The sequence below is a fragment of the Impatiens glandulifera genome, chromosome 5 (genome assembly GCF_907164915.1).
Source record: "Impatiens glandulifera chromosome 5, dImpGla2.1, whole genome shotgun sequence".
NCBI classification, from domain to species: domain Eukaryota; kingdom Viridiplantae; phylum Streptophyta; class Magnoliopsida; order Ericales; family Balsaminaceae; genus Impatiens; species Impatiens glandulifera.
The window spans coordinates 39,468,994-39,486,810 of NC_061866.1; the positions used below are offsets into that span (position 1 = coordinate 39,468,994).

The 17,817-nt window shown below is 33.1% G+C and overlaps 2 protein-coding genes across 3 annotated transcripts; one reads left to right on the forward strand and one right to left on the reverse strand.

The window, feature by feature from the left end:
- The first annotated feature begins 4,239 nt into the window (after positions 1-4,239).
- LOC124937460 (DNA topoisomerase 1-like) lies at positions 4,240-10,010 on the forward strand. Of its 2 annotated transcripts, none has more exons than XM_047477727.1 (10): positions 4,240-4,464; positions 4,539-4,684; positions 4,792-5,415; positions 5,496-5,947; positions 6,534-8,255; positions 8,797-8,905; positions 9,004-9,093; positions 9,287-9,352; positions 9,445-9,540; positions 9,642-10,010. In XM_047477727.1, exons 2-10 carry the CDS (start codon positions 4,586-4,588, stop codon positions 9,771-9,773), a joined length of 3,390 nt encoding a protein of 1,129 aa, XP_047333683.1. In that variant the 5' UTR covers positions 4,240-4,464; positions 4,539-4,585; the 3' UTR covers positions 9,774-10,010. The 2 variants fall into 2 exon arrangements, with proteins under 2 accessions (XP_047333683.1, XP_047333684.1); XM_047477728.1 differs by having other exon boundaries at positions 4,545-4,684.
- Positions 10,011-10,662: 652 nt separating this feature from the next.
- Positions 10,663-13,634, reverse strand: LOC124938622 (DNA-directed RNA polymerases II, IV and V subunit 6A-like). The gene is made up of 6 exons (XM_047479094.1): positions 13,505-13,634; positions 12,254-12,287; positions 11,991-12,163; positions 11,852-11,903; positions 11,062-11,129; positions 10,663-10,943 (listed from the first exon to the last, which is right to left on the reverse strand). The coding sequence occupies exons 1-6, from the start codon at positions 13,531-13,533 to the stop codon at positions 10,874-10,876; spliced, it is 426 nt and encodes a 141-aa protein (XP_047335050.1). The 5' UTR covers positions 13,534-13,634; the 3' UTR covers positions 10,663-10,873.
- Between the last annotated feature and the right edge of the window lie 4,183 nt (positions 13,635-17,817).

The following is a 17,817-nucleotide window of genomic DNA, read 5'->3' on the forward strand; positions in this document are numbered from 1 at the left end:
TGAAAATGAGTGTCTACAATATATATATTAACCACTAAAAAAAGTGACATGTCGTTAAATTAGTGACGTGTATTTTTTTATTTTTTATAAATAATGTCACATAGATATTAAGTTAACCGTGTTAGAAAACAAAAATTCATCCTTATATAATTTAATAATAAAAAAACTCAAATTGTGATATTTAAAAGAAGATGCTCGAAATCCAAATTGATTTCAGTAAGGAGCCTCAATTTTATAATTTGGTTATTTAAAATTATTTATCATTTATATAATTTTAAAAATTTTAAAAAAATATATATTTATATATAATTAAATATAAAAATAATTTTAAAAATAATGAGATAAACAAAATGGAAGTCAGGTTAATTTTCTACATTATAAAATCATAATTACAAAACCAATTAGATGAATTTATTTATTTGAATTAGTAATATTTTATAAACGCATAAAATCTTTGGATTATAAATTTAAAATAAGAGTTTAATTAGTTTAAGGAACCATTTAGTTGTTCTTTAATTTGCTTTAAGATTTTGGCGAGTGGTTCTTTATTAAAATGAGATACGACTTGATTTGAATGACAATGTGGATTAGGAATGTCAACTGGTACCTTACACGTTGGATAGTATTATACACGACTTCGTACTCGAGTTTAACGTAGGTATTCATTCCCTGATGTATGCCTCATATTTAATCCTCATCCCCGATAACATAGATGCCCAATCTCGAATGGGTATTTGATATTCTTACATTTTTCTCTTCAATAATGCTTGTCAATTTAGAACAAGAACAAAAAAAACTATTTATATGTATCATATATATATATATGAATATAATATTATCAGCTATTTTTATGTAGAGAAATGATAGAGAACGGTAAAATATTGACATGAAAATATAAGGAAATGATGTGTCATCCCTTGAGTGGATTGAAAATTTAATAGGAGAGAGAATTTTTAGATTTTCAATCTAGTTAAGGGATGACACATCATTTCTCTACACTTTCTTGTCATTATTTTTTCCGGTCTCTATCATTTCTCTTTTATGTACAAGTCGGGTATGAGTTTCTTAGACATTATCAATCACTACTTTTTTCTAAACCTAAACTCTGATAGGTATTTCAAATATACTCAGATTTTATTCCTAGCCTCAACTCTATTTGAATTATTTATCTTCGACCCTATTCTCCGATCCAATAAGTGAAATACATACAAGAATAATTAGAGGGACAATTGGCCATTTCATCTAGGGAAGGTAATGGGTACCCTACCCGTCGGGTAGTAAAGTACCCATTCCAGATTTTCATTTTACTACACGATTCCAACCCTAAACCCGACGGGTATCTCTATTTGTATCTCATCCCCGATTCGCCAGGTACCCCATTATTCGATTAAAATAAGAATTTATATTTATTATTTATACTAAATATTAAAAATGAAAATATAATTACCACAATTATGTTGTAAAAGCTGAAAAATATAATAACTTTGTTGTTATTACATATTGGAGTTCAACAAAAATGAGAGAGAGAGAGCGGAGAAAGTTAAAAGATTGTTGAACTTGAAAATAAAAAGTGAAGAGTGAAAAAAGAGAAATAAAACATTCTGTTATAAAAAAAGTGAAGATTAAGAGTTATGGGAAAGAGAAATTAAAATTAACTAGCATTTAGCCCGTGCATTTGCACGAGTAATAATATAAAAAATCGTGAAAAAATTTACGGATAACATTTTTAATTTTATTTTTAACCGTTTTAAGTTTATGGGTGGGTCAACCCACAATCCGACCCAAGTATCCATTTACTCAACATCATTATATATTAGTTAGTTAAAAAGTTGAACTTATATTAATATTAAAACGTCTCGCGTTTATCAAATTTGGTGTTGAATTTAAAATATAAAGTCTTAATAGCCTAGTTGGTTAAAGAGTTGTACTTGTTTTGTTAGGTTGCAAATTCGAAACATACCTCTAGCATTTTTAATTTTATTTTTAACCGTTTTAAATTTAAATGCGTGTCAACCCACAATCCGACCAAAGTATTCAAATTAACCACAACTCTCGACACGGCAATCCGGACACTTTAAAAATTAAGCATTATTATATATATATATAGATGATGTTGGAGTGGAGTGTGAGTATAGATAACATAAATAATATATTTATTGTAAACTAGCATGTAGCCCGTGCATTTGCACAATTAATAAAATAAAAACCGAGAAAAAAAATTACGGTTAAAATGTGATAACATTTTTAATTTACTCTCACGTATATATCCAAATTGACCACAACTCTCGACCCGACAATTTGGACACTTTGAAAATTAAGCATCATTATAATTATATATATATATATATATGTAGATTAGTTAGTTAAAAGTTGAACTTATATTGTTAAAACGTTTCGCGTTCATCAAATATGGTATTGAATTTAAAATACAAAGTCTTATTAGTCTAATTTGTTAAATAATTGTACTTGTTTTGTTATGTTGCAAATTCGAAACATACCTATAGCATTTTTAATTTTATTTTTAACCGTTTTAAATTTATGGGCGGGTCAATCCACAATCCGACTCAAGTATACATTTACTCTCACATATATATCCAAATTAACCACAATTTTCGACCCGACAATCCAGACACTTTGAAAATTAAGTATCATTATATATATATATTTGTAATGATGTGTAATTTGAAAAGTTATTTTAAACTTTAATATATATATATATATATATTTTAATATTAATATTTAAAATATCGGGTTTGAGTTTTGCACACTCCCCATCCCGACCCCGATTTAAAATACCCGAATCCAACTATCGGGTACCCACGTGTATCGGGTATACAGATGCCCATTGTCACCCATAATTTTATCCCTAATATGAATAAGAAGGTTTGAAATAATTGGGTATTGGGTCATAGTCCGAATCTTCTTTTATGGATTCCCCCATGCCTCTATTCTAGACTAATCAAAATATAACATTAATATATTATATTATTAAAATACATTAGGGTTAAAGAAAACCCGAAATCAGAAAAAATGACCGCTTCATTACGGATTCAACTTAAAGCTTTAATATAGGTGAAGCGCGTTCTAAAGGGAAACACGTTTCACCTGTCTCTAATTAACGCTTTCACATGAAACATTAATATATGTGAAGTGCGTTCTCAAGTGAAGCGCTTCACCTGAGATGTTAATACATGTGAAGCGCGTTCACAAGTGACGCTTCACTTTTATCTTATTAACACTTTACCTGAAGCGTTAATACAAATGAAACACTTTCTCACCTGATATATATTTATATTTTATTATTAATTAGATTATCACTTAAATTAATGATTTAGGTGAGGTAGCCTAGTGGTAAGAATCAGCTTAAGAGACCAAAAGGTCACGGGTTCGATTTCATCTGGAAGCGCTTTGAGTTTAAGCGGGGTGTCATGCTAGCTCTCTTTTATTAAAAAAAAAAAAAGATAGAGGTTGAGCGCAATTCACTTGAAAATGCGCTTCATATGTATTACTGCTTTAGTTGAAGCGTTAGTGCGTTTCACTTGAGAACACGCTTCACCTATATTAGCACTTCAGGTTGAACCTCGATTGAAGCGTCATTATTTTTGGATTTCAGTTTTTCTTTAACCCGAATGTATTTTTAATAATATAATATATTAATATTGTATTTTGATTGGTCCAGAACATAGACATAGTTTAATCTGTAACAGAAGATCTAGGAGATTGGGTCAATTGTCTAGTATACTTAATAGGTTCTTTATGATTAATCTAACAGCCTTTAAGGAATAATGTTCATGATTAATTTCCTAAAAGAGGAATATTGTATCCTTTAATCCACTAAAAGTTTTTATTCTTCCCAAAAACCAAAATATTATTTCAAACAACTAGAACTAGTGAAGGTAAGCAATATTTCAGGACTAATATGATGTTTTTGAGGAGGGTATAGGTAACAATGAAGAGGCAGGCTAATATGGACCAATCCATAAACCAATTTCATCTCCATATAGAGGTGAAAGAAGTTGAATAACATAAACAGTTTCTAATATGCCTCATGCCAGTCAGCTTTCAATTTGTTCATCTCTTTCAATTTGCCTGCTGGTTTTCAAAAAACATAATTCTCAACAAGTATGGAGTTTAAGTCATTTCTAATACCAGGCCCAACAGCCCAAGTCTTCTTTTTGTGCAGAGCCCACATTTCCTTTCCCTGAATCCCTTGGCCTACTTTCTTTGTTCAAACTTCAAACCCTCCCTCTCTCTCCCCAAGTCCTATCTGTCACTGCCCAGCTCCGAGATTGAATCCCGTCCGACAGCGTCCAGCTTCATGGGTTGCGCTATAGTCTACGATGAAGAATGAAATAGAAATTAGAGGATAAAACAAACCTATTTATCTGTTAAAATAGTATAGTATTCGCGTCTTCCAAAAACCCTTGTAATGTCAGCAACAAGGAATTGGAGAGTGAGACAATGGTGAGCCTCCTCTTCCCTCCAATACTTAAAACCACCCTTTCATTTTTCTTCACTTTTCATTGAGACTTTTCCAGTTGCAGGTGAGAATCCGTGTTTATGACCCAGTTGTTGGATATCTCCGATGACGGTTGTTTATCGCCGGCAGAGAAGCTTATTTGCTGCTTCATTAAACTCTCAATTTTCCTGCTGGAACATATCGAAGCTACGGAAAACTAAAATGGTGAACGCTCAAATTTCTTTCTTTTAGTCGTTTGTGGGTTGTTCTTCCATGATGTTCATCATTCATTTGTCTAATTCTCCATGTTTGTGTAAAAATCGGTATTGCAGTTGCAGAACAGTGTATTACAGACATACCATAATGTTTCTTTAAAAAACCCAGCAGCTGATATGTCTGGGTCTTTATGTTTCGTTGGATTTGGAAATGTCAGACTCTACTCCATTGGAAGGAACCCACAACAAGCCCTTTCTCTTATCGCTGAACGAACCTCTCGTGCTGCAAGTAGCCTTGTTTGTAGGTCCAAACCTCTTATTTCCATGAATGCATTTGATTATGGTTCACTTCAAGGTAGAATCAAGTTGAGTTCATATTACCAGACTGCTTCACTTAAGAGACCTTTTTCCACTAAAGCCGACACAAATAGAAATGACGATAGTTTTATAAGAAGTGGGAGTACTTCAGCTTTGGGCAAGTTGAGTGTAGCCTGGAATAGAGGGAAGAACATTTCCAAGGCTGGAGTATCAGCAAGTAAGGACTCTGATGCATCACAACCATCTGAAGACGTGAAGGAAGCTGCTTCCTCAAGTTCATTGTTGGGCAATGCTAACAATGTCCAAAAGTCTCCTAGGAAAAAGAAGCAGCCATCGATAAGAAAAAAAAAGGAGGATGAGTTGACTGGTTCTAGTACAAATGGAGCTTCTCAACCAATCCAAGATACTAATGTTACTTCAGAGGTTAGAAGATGATTTCATTGTGTGGTTTGGGATTTTCTTATTTGTTTTCTTTCAATTTTGTTAACCCTCCAGCTGTTCAGGAAAACATCGGAAGTATTAACAAGGAGGAGCTTATTAACAGTTTGCCTTTAGTGAAGAGTCCAGCCAAAAGAAAAACTGCCAAGTCTAGCAAGAAGGCAAAACCTGAAAAAGTAGGTAAGGTTGAAGCATCTCCAGTTTTAGTTGTGGATAAACTAGATCTTAAACCAGAAAGCCGAATCAAGAGTAAATCGAAGGTTCTGGTTAAAAAGGAATTTAAGTCCCTGTACCCTCCTTCTGGGAAATCAGTTCTTGTCGTGGAGTCTTTGACAAAGGCAAAAGTTATTCAGAAGTATCTGGGTGACATGTTTGAAGTTTTACCTAGCTATGGACATGTCAGAGATCTCGCTGCAAGATCTGGATCTGTTCGGCCCGATGATGATTTCAGTATGGTGTGGGAAGTTCCTTCTACTGCCTGGACACATCTAAAGAGTATCAAGATCGCACTAAACGGGTATGCTGTTGCATATATATATATATTGTTTTCTTCCTGATATCTGTAACAAGTAGAATATATAATATAAAAGACACATAGAGAAAAGGAGGGACTTAGATTGATATAGAAGAGAAGATAGACCACCACATCATTTCTAAGCATACTACATACTTTTGGACACGAATAGGCCATTTTGGAACATTGGATTTGTATTGGACAATTGATAGTTTTGCTGGAGATTTTTGGGTTTCAAGGGGAGATGATATAGAGATTTTAGGGATCATGTACATGCCTAACTTTTAACGCGTAAGCAAGTTATTCCAGATGAATAATTCTGTTTCTTAAAAAGACATTATTGTGAAGCTACTCTCCCTACCCTATATACTAACAAAGGAATATAGTTTGTTTAATACTAGGGATTATTTCATCTGCATTCTATCCATTATCATTCTCATTACAACCCTTCATACACTCACAGCAATATCACTGTAGAAGTTCTATATTAGAATTGCTTGGTTCAAATCTTCATTTTATGGTTAAAAACATATTTTCTTGTATGTTAGCTACTAATTATATTTTTTTTGGATTTTTTGTGTTCTTTTAGTGCTGAAAACCTTATCCTTGCGTCAGATCCAGACAGGGAAGGAGAAGCTATAGCATGGCATATCATTGAGATGCTGCAACAACAAGGGGCATTGCACGATGACATAACAGTTGCAAGGGTTGTATTTAATGAAGTAACAGAGGCATCAATCAAAAATGCTTTGCAAACTCCTAGAGTAATCGACGTGAACTTGGTTCAAGCTTATTTAGCACGGAGAGCTCTTGACTATTTGATTGGATTCAATATTTCACCATTGTTATGGAGGAAATTACCTGGTTGCCAGTCAGCTGGCCGTGTCCAATCTGCTGCTTTGTCTCTCATATGTGACAGAGAAATGGAAATCGATGCATTTGAACCACGTGAATACTGGACTGTAGAGGTCCAGTTTAACAAGAAGAACGAAGATAATAAATATGCCTTCTTATCCTCTTTGACTCATGTTGGTTCGGAAAAGGTAAGCCAACTCTCTATTAGCTCTCGAGAACAAGCAAACGACATTGAAAATAACATAAATTCATCCGAATTTGAAGTTCTCGGTTCCAAAAGAAGCAAGGTGAAGAGGAACCCTCCGACACCATTTATAACATCATCACTTCAACAAGACGCTGCTAACAAGCTACATTTTTCAGCCATGTACACAATGAAACTTGCTCAGAAACTATACGAAGGTGTTCAATTATCAGATGCCAGTACAACAGGATTGATAACATACATGAGAACAGATGGATTACACATTTCAGATGAAGCTGCTAAGGATATTCGTTCCTTTGTCATTGAAAGGTATGGAGGGGAATACACACCCGATACTGCTCGTACGTATTTTAAAAAGATAAAAAACGCTCAAGAGGCTCATGAGGCTATTAGACCCACAAATATTCGGAGATTACCTTCTTCACTCGAGGGAATCCTCGATGAAGATGCGTTGAAGTTATATGCTCTTATATGGGTTCGGACAATGGCATGCCAAATGGAACCTGTTAAGATAGATCAGATACAATTAGATATCAGGAGTATAGACCAGTCAGTTGCGTTTAGATCCACCTGCTCGACAGTTGATTTTTTCGGTTACCAGACTGTTTACAGGGATATGGAAGCCAAAATGCTAAACTACACTGATAATGAAGACGATGAGCGTAAAGAGCTTTTCAAGCTTCTTTGTGATCTAAACTCTGGAGATACATTATGTGCTACAAAGGTGAAACTTAGTGAGCACCATACACAACCTCCATCACGCTTTTCTGAAGCTTCATTAGTAAAGAAGCTGGAAGAACTTGGTATTGGAAGGCCTTCAACTTATGCTTCTACACTGAAAGTTTTACAAGATAGACATTATGTCCAAGTAAAGAGTAGAGTATTATATCCAGAGTTTCGTGGACGAATGGTCTCGGCATTCCTCTCTCACCATTTCTCTGAGGTTACTGATTATTCTTTTACCGCTGACATGGAAACCGAGCTTGATAATGTTTCTGCTGGACTGACGGAATGGAAGGGGTTACTTAGAGATTATTGGACAAGATTTAGTGAGTACTGTGAACTTACTGCTAGTGTTCATATCCATCAAGTGGAAAAAATGCTGGAGAAAACATTTGGGGATTTCTTATTTGCTTCACTACCTGGCAAAAGCAGAACGTGCCCAATTTGTCTGGAAGGGACTCTCATTTTCAAAGTTAGTAGGTTTGGAGCTGGATATTTTATAGGCTGTAATCAACATCCAAAGTGCAAGTAAGTGTAGTGTTGCTTTAACTTTTACTTGTATTCCCATGTAGAAACTTGAAATATGCATCCTTATCTGTTTTGTTGTTTCCTTTGGTGGTAAGTGTTCTGTCTTTACTGGTGAATGTGACGTGTGCTTGTAATTTATTCAATTGCAATGGCTAAAGTTAAGTTTCCTTAGGAAGTTGAGCTTGTTTGATCTTGGTTTTCTCCAATCAAATAGTTTTTGAAAAATCTGTGAAAAAGTGGTTAATTTGGTTAAAGTGACTAAAATATCCTTGTGTTCATAAGCTTCGGTATGTTGGCCAAGTTTGTTTTTTCCTGTTTGTTTTTGGATTGGTCTTGGAGAGGATGGTCTGTGGACTTTGTTGACCTTCACGCTCACTGGAAAATTTGTAGTTCTTGCTGTGGCATGTTGGAGTTCATATATATAAATTGTGTTAACATATTTTTTTTTGTCATGAAGGCAGTAAACAAAGTCTTGCACTTATGATTTATGTTTTTGATTCCTTATTCTATTTTTCTTTTGTCGATTTGAATTTTTGTACAGGTATATTGCCAAGACATTATATGGTGAGGATGAAGAAGATGATACTCCTGATAATAAGGCTGTTGATGTGCCCAAAATACTTGGTCTTCATACCATTTCTGGGGAAAAGGTATTTTGATTTATTTCTCAGTTAAATTTGAATGTCTATTATGTAACAGCTAGTTTCCAGCTTTTTTTGTTAAATTTAAAATTTATTTTGTTTTTCAGATCCTATTGAAGACTGGCCCTTACGGTTCCTATGTTCAACTTGGCGAAGATAGAAAAGGATACTTGCCAAAACGAGCATCTCTTTCCCAAGTAAGAACTTCATATCATCCATATGCACGATTTATTTTGGAAAGAAGTTCATGTTGCTTCACCAACTTCTATGAATGTCTCGTTTTAAAAATGGATCAAATAATTTATTGGTTAACTCAGTTAAGTTCTTCAATCATATTTACACAATTCTTGCAGCTCTTCAATCTCAATATTTCATTTGCATTTTTATTAGGTAAAAAATGTGAAATCTATTACACTTGAAGATGCGTTGGAGTTGCTGAAATATCCAATAACATTGGTAAACAAACTCAAATTTCTTTCTTATGTAGTAATATTATTTGTATGGTTATTAAATCCAATAGTATTAATATTAACACCACATTATAATAGGGAAATCATCCGGGCGATAACCATCCGGTTGTGATAAGGCTTGGGAAGAGCGGATTTACTATCAGACACAGAAGTTCATTTGCACCTCTGTCCAAGGTTCCTTTTTCTCTGGGGTTTTTGCTGATTTAAGAATAATCTTTGAGAATTTGATTCTTATTTTCATTCATTCCCAACTTTTGAATATTTTTTATCTTCAGAATGCAAATCCAACCGAAATAACCCTGGAGAAGGCGTTGAAGCTTTTACAAGGAAAAGATGTAAAGCGATGTGGTCGACCTAAGAGAGCAGCACCTAAACCTGAAGAAGCCATGGAGGATTCTTCTTTGTAGATTTAAGTCACATCAGTTCCATTTTTATTAAAGTTTTTTTCTCAATATTTCTGCAAACAAGTTAGTTGATCAAAAGGCCTCATTCAACTTAGAGGATAGGGTGACACAAACTCTGTTTTCAGAGGAAAATTGTAACCATAGAAGCATCTATAAATCAATTTTGTTGTGATTTGTAGGCTAGCGGCACTATTTGTTTCTACATTAGACTCAGAATCCAAAATAAAATCATTTTTCATATAGGAATTACTATAATCTTATTCTTGTAAATATATTAGGCCTATTCATAAACCCTATTTTGGAGCCGGATCTGGCTTTGGACAATGAAGAACTGTCAATAAATTTATTTAGGAACACTTTTGTTTTTTTTTTATAAGTATCGATGTTGATTTAGATGAGATAAAGTTTAAACATTAAACTTAACTAGACATTTATTGACATTTTTTAGTTCAAATTAATATCTCTATCTAGGTATCCGGCATGAAATAAGATGGGGCTACTTTGCGAGTTTCACGATTATTCTAGAAACGAGTTTCTTCATCTCGCCACTCCGAGAACTTCCTCACCTATACTATAACCACACTTTCAAAATGACAACACAAACTTCAAAGTTTGGGTGACAATAGTATTTTCATGTTGGAGAACACTTTTTCTTCACTAAATAACAAAAGATATCGACTCCTACATGCATAAGCCACTCTATGTTTTGGGATATTGATGTTTGTAACTCTTTATTAGGGCTCCCTAATAAATGTTTGACTATAGAAACAAAAAATAATTACATACAATCACACCTATAAACTGTTTGAGGATGAACAAAATACCCTTTTCATTAACGATTGAACAAAATATTTAAGACCTCAAACTTTGCAACTTGACAACAAAATAGCTCAGACAAAGTGGCCCCATGAGAAATTCAGACAAACAGTTAATAAAAACATAGTTAACTCTTGCATAAGGCAAAAATTTTGGATAATCATATAATTAGTTTGAACACAATATTATGATTACTAGACATTCACATTACTGGACAAAATATTAGTTATAATAAGTGCGATACATATCATCCCTAACATAACAGATTAAAGACGCAAATCATCCAATTAATCACCGCCAACTTGCCTCTTCCACGAGTCTTCAACAATCAGCTCATCGACTCCCCAATCTTCGTAACTGGATGCGACAGATTACAGTTACATTTTGGAAAGTAGGAAAACACAAGGCAGATTGATCCATTACCAAAAAGTAAAAAAATCTATGTTTGGTGTTTTTTTATTAAGAAGAATCGTACCTTCCATCAGGCAGATAGCGACGAATTGTGAAAGGTATCTTACGCTGTCGAAGCTCTTTCATTGCAATCTAGAAACAAAATATGAATGCAACCAAATGAAGCAACTTTTTTATCAACCCTTTTTCTTTTCATGTTGATCGTGATATATAAAATCTACATGTCATATTTGTCAAAAACATCACAATGATTAAAAAAAATCTGAATTGAGAAAAATATCTCTATACCAAGTGGAAGATAAAAAAATATCTTATACCGAAATAAAAATATCTCTTTCAATTTCAACTTTTGAAAATTTTTCAAAGAGATAATGCAAAATACTAATTTTCAAATAGATTCAAAATGATGTAATAATCAATGCAATTTCAAGTGCAGCCAAATCTCTAAAAGGGAACTTAGAACTACATAATGAAGTCCAAAGGTTACCCAAATTGCCAGAAACTATGCACAAACACATTAAATATAAATATACTTATATACATTAACATATTATTTGAGAATATGTAAAGGAAAATAATATAGTTTTCATGTAATCCTAGGCCTTGTTTGATGAAGGGTTCACATCCCATCACAATCAAATCATTTAACCCAATAATCGCACATAATCGACTTTTTCATCAAACAAGTTTTTCCCAAAATATCAGATTATTTAGAACAGAACACAAAGATCCTACATCAAACAAACCCTTGACCTACAAAAACTTAAACGATGTTTATTAGCACTTCTCTAGGCTTTTTACTCGTATCTTTGAGATAACATATCACTTGTATACTACTCTATTAAGAGGCTAACCTCAAGTGGATCAGTTTCCCCTTCCAACTCAACCATCACAGGTGCATTCATGCTGCTCACAGAAGTTAAAAGAGTCAATGCAATTAAGAAATCTTTTCATTCACAAAAGCTTTGATAGTTAATTGCTTTGCTTTTTTACCTGATTTGCAATGCCCTGGTACCGAGAATTCTGGCACGTTCATATTTAGTCATATATTTTGATGTTTTACGTTCTCGTTCAATGGGCTCCGGTTCTTTATCCTCACCATCAGCTAAAACAGCATCCGCGGCCTCTTCATTGTTATCGTTATCAAGTTCCTCTTCTGCCCCTTCCTGCAACATTATCCACATATATCAAGTCATCAATAGGCAAAGAGCCTTGTTTCCAATTAGCATATTGAGTTTCAAAGAAAAGTCAGTCACCTCAGGCTCAGGTTCTTGTGGCTCATCTTCATACCTATACATTCACGATATTAATCAGACTGAGAAACAAACATTCCTATTCTTCCAAACAAGATTCAATATCTTAATTTAAAGAAACCTAACAAATGTAGCGACCAAGTCAGATTCTTCAAAATAATATTCTTTGTGACTAGGTTATCTATAACGTAGTCATTACATACTCAAGAATAGGGAGGGTAAAATTGACACAAAGGAATCAGACTACTGGAACTGGAGAAGGTAAGCAATATTTCAGGACTAACATGATGTTTTTGAGGAGGGTATAGGTAACAATGAATAGGTAAGTTCATGGCATAAGGGTCATTGGTGTTGATAAAGAGGAAGGAGACAAAAGGAATGGGCAATATGGGTTGATTCTGTAAAGGCTAAAGATCTTCTTCTGCTCATATGGACAAAGCCATAAACAAATTTCATCTCCATGTAGAGTGGCACTTGTTGCTCTTAATTCGGAGCTTAGAGTGGAAGAAGTTCAATGACAAACAATAAATTTCTTAATGAGGAAGAAAGAAGGCTGTTACTGAACCAGAGGTTGGCAGACAAGTATTTTCTTCTGCTATAAGTACATCACCTAAACCTATATTCTTTTTGGTGGAGAGGTGAGAAAAAAGCAATCTCTGACAGCCTCAACAGGTTCGGGTTTAAGTTGGGCACCAACAGATCAATCATGTTGACTGTTGAGCCTCATCAGGCCTGCAATGTCTGATCCTGTGCCCGACCCATTGCCATACCCAAATGGGAAAGAGCAATATATACTAATCTACGTACAAGTTTTAAGAAATATTTGAAAAAGACAAATGGGTAGCAAGTTGTTTTATTCTCAAATAAGTTAGGACTCATATGATGGTTATTCATACATTCTATGGAATCTTCACGAATTGAACACTACTCATTCAACTCATCTTGAATCCAGAACGTGCTTATTATCGGTGATGCCATAATTCTCAATACTTTATAAACTATAATACTACAAACCCTAAACCCTAACACATCATGAACATGAATCAAAACATGCGAATTGAAAAAATGAACTGGATTCTGGAGAATATCAGCAGGTATGAGTAAGAACAAGATGTTGTGATATTGATAAGGATTCTCGCTTGTACAAACTAAACAGAAAAACGGAATTCCAGCCAGTCGAAGGCGTGGTGAATCAATAGGTAAAGCATAAAATGGAAAAGAGATTAGTGAAGGAATGAAGAAGAAAGAAATTACGTGTCGATCTCGTAATCTTCGTCCGCCATTGTTGAGAATAGATGGTCGCCCTTTCTCTTGCTGTGCGAGAGCTTTCGATTTAGGGCACGACAATAAACTGTGAGGTAAAACACTACAATTAAATACACTTTCTGTCGAGCCAACATTTGTTAAGGTCTTGTTTGTTGTGAATTTAATCCAAAATTAATTTATTATTTAATTACAAATTATTTATTTTATTTTATTTTATCTTATCAAATCGTTTAAATATATATATATATATATATAAATATAATTACATTTATAAAATATTTTAATATTTTTTTATTATTTTATTTAAAATTATTGGCCCAATTTAAAAAACATGGAAATTGATATGAATTTGAGAATATATATATATATATATATATATTAACAAATTTAATAATATTTTTGTCAAACACAAATGTACAAGTATTTTATATATATTTTCTTATTTATTATTCTAATAACCTAAATAGTTAGACATAGTTGAATTGAACATATTAATGTTATATGTATCAAATCTTACATAATAGTATAATCAACTTTCTTACTTTGATGTCATACAATTATTTTAAACACTTAATTCAAAAATGAATTGAAAATTATAACATATCTATTTAGACAACTAATATAATAATTATTATTTTTAAAAAGTTTGAATATATACAAAATAGTTTTTTTTTTTTTCAAGACTAAAGTTTAGTACAATCCATATGTCTCTATTCAAATAGTGAAACAATATAAAAAATATATTTTTTTTATAGATAAATGTATTATAGTTACACTAAAAACTTGAGTTTATTGTCAATTTATTTGTTTATAATTATGTCCTAAAGTTATTTTATTTATAATAATAGATGACATTTGAATGTGCATCAACAAACAAAGATTCATGAGTTCTAACTAAGAGCTGAAAAAATACATAACCGCACATCCAACAATCCAACAGTGAAAGAATGTGTTACGACTTGTTTCGTAAGGTGTGTTTTGGGTTCAAGAATCAAGTTCTTGATCTATAAGACCGGTGAAAACTACAATCAAAGGACAACGAAAGGTTTTCGATAGAGAATTTGGGGGAGGGGATAGAAGAACCAAGGGTGCGAAGAGAAATACTGTTGGTCTACACCAAACAGTCCATAATAAATAATAATAATAGACGAATATGGACGAAGTCACATCTTCATCATTCTATTCATGGGTCCTTGGGGAAGAAAGATCAGTCTTACATAGGTGATGTCTTGCCCCAAAATATTCGGTTACAACAATAACTAGAAAATAACAGAATTCAGTTTGTAAAGTAGAGAAGGAAAGCAAAACAAAATAATAAAACAACAAAACAGAAATCTGGCCCATGTGCACCATAAGACCGAGACCGGGTGTCGAGAAAGGTTGATGAAATTTATTTTAGGACCGATGCCTTGATTTTAGACCCTAACAGAATGTCATTTTTTTCTGTCCTAATTTAATATATTATAAGTTACACTAATTTTGTTAGTTTAACGTTTTTCTTATGTTTGTGTTTTAAATTGTTTCATGTATAGTAACTTGGCAGAATGTTGATGTGCATCAACAAACAACAACTTTAAATTCTCTATAACAGATAATATAAAAATACATGAATGCACATTGAATTGAGGTACAGAAAAAATACAAATTAGTTTTTAGCTTAAACTATTATAATTATACTAAACTTTTGAGTTTACTTTATATATTTGTATTATTATTTGATATGAATTTTATGACAGTTTATATTTTGCTATACTTTTACAATGGATGAGAGATATGCAGAAAATGAAAAAATTATTATCTAATAAACTTTACTTACAAGTTGAATTAGGGATAGAATGGTTCTATTATCTTGCTTGGGGAATATATAATTTCCTATTTAAAAAAAATTAAAAAAATTATAAGAGTTAGTTTAATTCGGTTTATAAACATAAGTTGTTAGAGTAGTAGTTTTAATAAATAAATTACCGCGTAAAATAAAATTAAACATAAATGAGCATTAATAAATAAGCTGGAAAAATAAAAACTAACTTAATTATACATTTAACCATTCAAATAAATTGAATATAAAATAAAATTATAATTTTAAAATAGGAATTTATATATTCTCAATGATAACAACCATTTTTTAAACCAAAACTGTCAAATTTAATTATCAACAAAAAAAATAGGAATATCTTATTTGTTCATTCTAAAAGTCAATTTTATTGAGAATAAAATATTTTCAAATTTCTATATTTATAAGCAATTAGTTTTTTTTTTTTTTTTTTTCTTAATTCGGTCGTCCTGGTCCAACCGGTTGAACCGGATTTTATTTTTATTTTAAATATATTAGTATATAAATGGTATATATAATCCTTATACATATAAAAAATAATAATTAAATAAATATAATTAAACTTAATAATTTATCAATTAAATTAATATTATATTAAATATACATAACTCCCTACAAAATAAACTCATAATATAGATCATATTCATTAGGTCACTCCCTTTTACTTTATAATATTTATGTATGAAAACCCAGATAAGGAAGATTTTTGAATAATAGACCTTTGAATTTTGGATAGACAAAATGATCTAGATCATAAACATCGGTCATCTAACATTCTTATTAACTCCAAGATATATGTCTTTCACAAGCTAAATCACCGGAAAAATAACATATTTGTTAGAAATTAAAGTAATAATAATAATAATAATTAAGGAATCTTTGGTTGTTAAAGAGCCTCTTGGATTGTCCAAGACTCTTGATCTTATCAAATAAATGAGACTCTTCATGTCTTAGTTTAAGAGTCTTAGTTATGTTTACTTTATTTAAGGATTGTAATCGTGTTATTTTCTATCAAGTTTAATAGACAAAATCTCATTCCAGTTTTATGTTTCATTATCTAGAGTTTCTATTCACATTCATATATATTTCTTCACGGTTCGATCATCGAAGTCCTGATTGTGACTTCGTTACATGGTATCAGAGCTTTGGTAATATTGTTGAAGAATGTATCGTTGTTATTCGATATGGAAAGTAGTGGTCGTGTAGCTGGACTCGGTTTGGAGTTGTTAAACTAGTCAAACTACCGGATATGGAAAACCTGTATGGAATCGTACCTGGTTGGGGAAGATTTGTGGGACATCGTCGTAGACGATGATGATGTAGCTACTGAGGATGTTGCTGAAAATGCGGAAGCATCGAAGAAGCGGAAGAGACTCAACGCAAAGGCAGAATTTGTGTTGAAGAGGTCAATCTCCCACAATCTGTTCGAACACATCATCGGTTGTGGATCTGCTTGTGAGATCTGGGAAACGCATGATCGTCTTTTCAATAAGAAGAACTAAGCTCGTCTCTAGATGCTTGAAAACGAGTTGAAAGCCGCAAAGCAAATCAGATCTGTCTCGGAGTTCTTTCTTAAGGTAAAGAACATATGCTCAGAAATTTCTTTATTAAACCCAGATGAGAAAATCTTAGAGGCTCGAACAAAGAGACATATTGTTCGAGGACTTCGACCTGAATATACACCATTCATCACCTCGATTCAAGGTTGGGCTCAACAAGCTTCACTCGAGGAGTTTGAAAATCTCTTGTCATCTCAAGAGTCGTTGGCCGCACAAATGGTTGGAACGAGTATAAATGAGGAGTCAAACAACGCGTTGTTCGTGAAGAAATCGAGCTGGAAAAAGGGAAAGTCGAAGAAGGAAGAAACAGGTCAGGATTCTTCAAATATTCCTAAAAAGCCCCTTAAGTGTTTCAGGTACGGCAAGACTGGACACTTCAAGAGAGACTGTCGAGTAAATTTGAATGGTAATTTTTCTGGTTCAAATCTCGGAGAAAAGTCTAACCAGCGTGTTGAGGAGGACTGGGACAAGGCTTTTCATGTCGATGTGACGACTTCGAAGGAAAAGAAAACAGAGGCTTCTCATGGTAAATAGGAGATCGATCAAAGGTGGATCGTCGATTTAGGGTGCGGACATCATGTTACTGGAGATGATTCTGTGTTCTCATCGAGTCGAGTTCATAATGGGGGCGGTGGCATTGTCACGGCAGATAACTCGGTTCACGAAGTTAAAAAGGAAGGATCAGTTGTCATTGAAAGCGATAAAGGAGAATCTATTACTCTGAAGAATGTTTATCACGTTCCAGGAATTTAGAAGAATCTCTTCTCGGTTGCAAATGCTGTAGACGCTGGAAATTTGGTGTTGTTCGGTCCACATGATGTGAAGTTTTTAAGGAACGTGAAAGAAATCAAGGCGGATGTGGTTCATACTGGAACTCGGGTAAATGATCTCTTTGTCCTTTCAGCTTC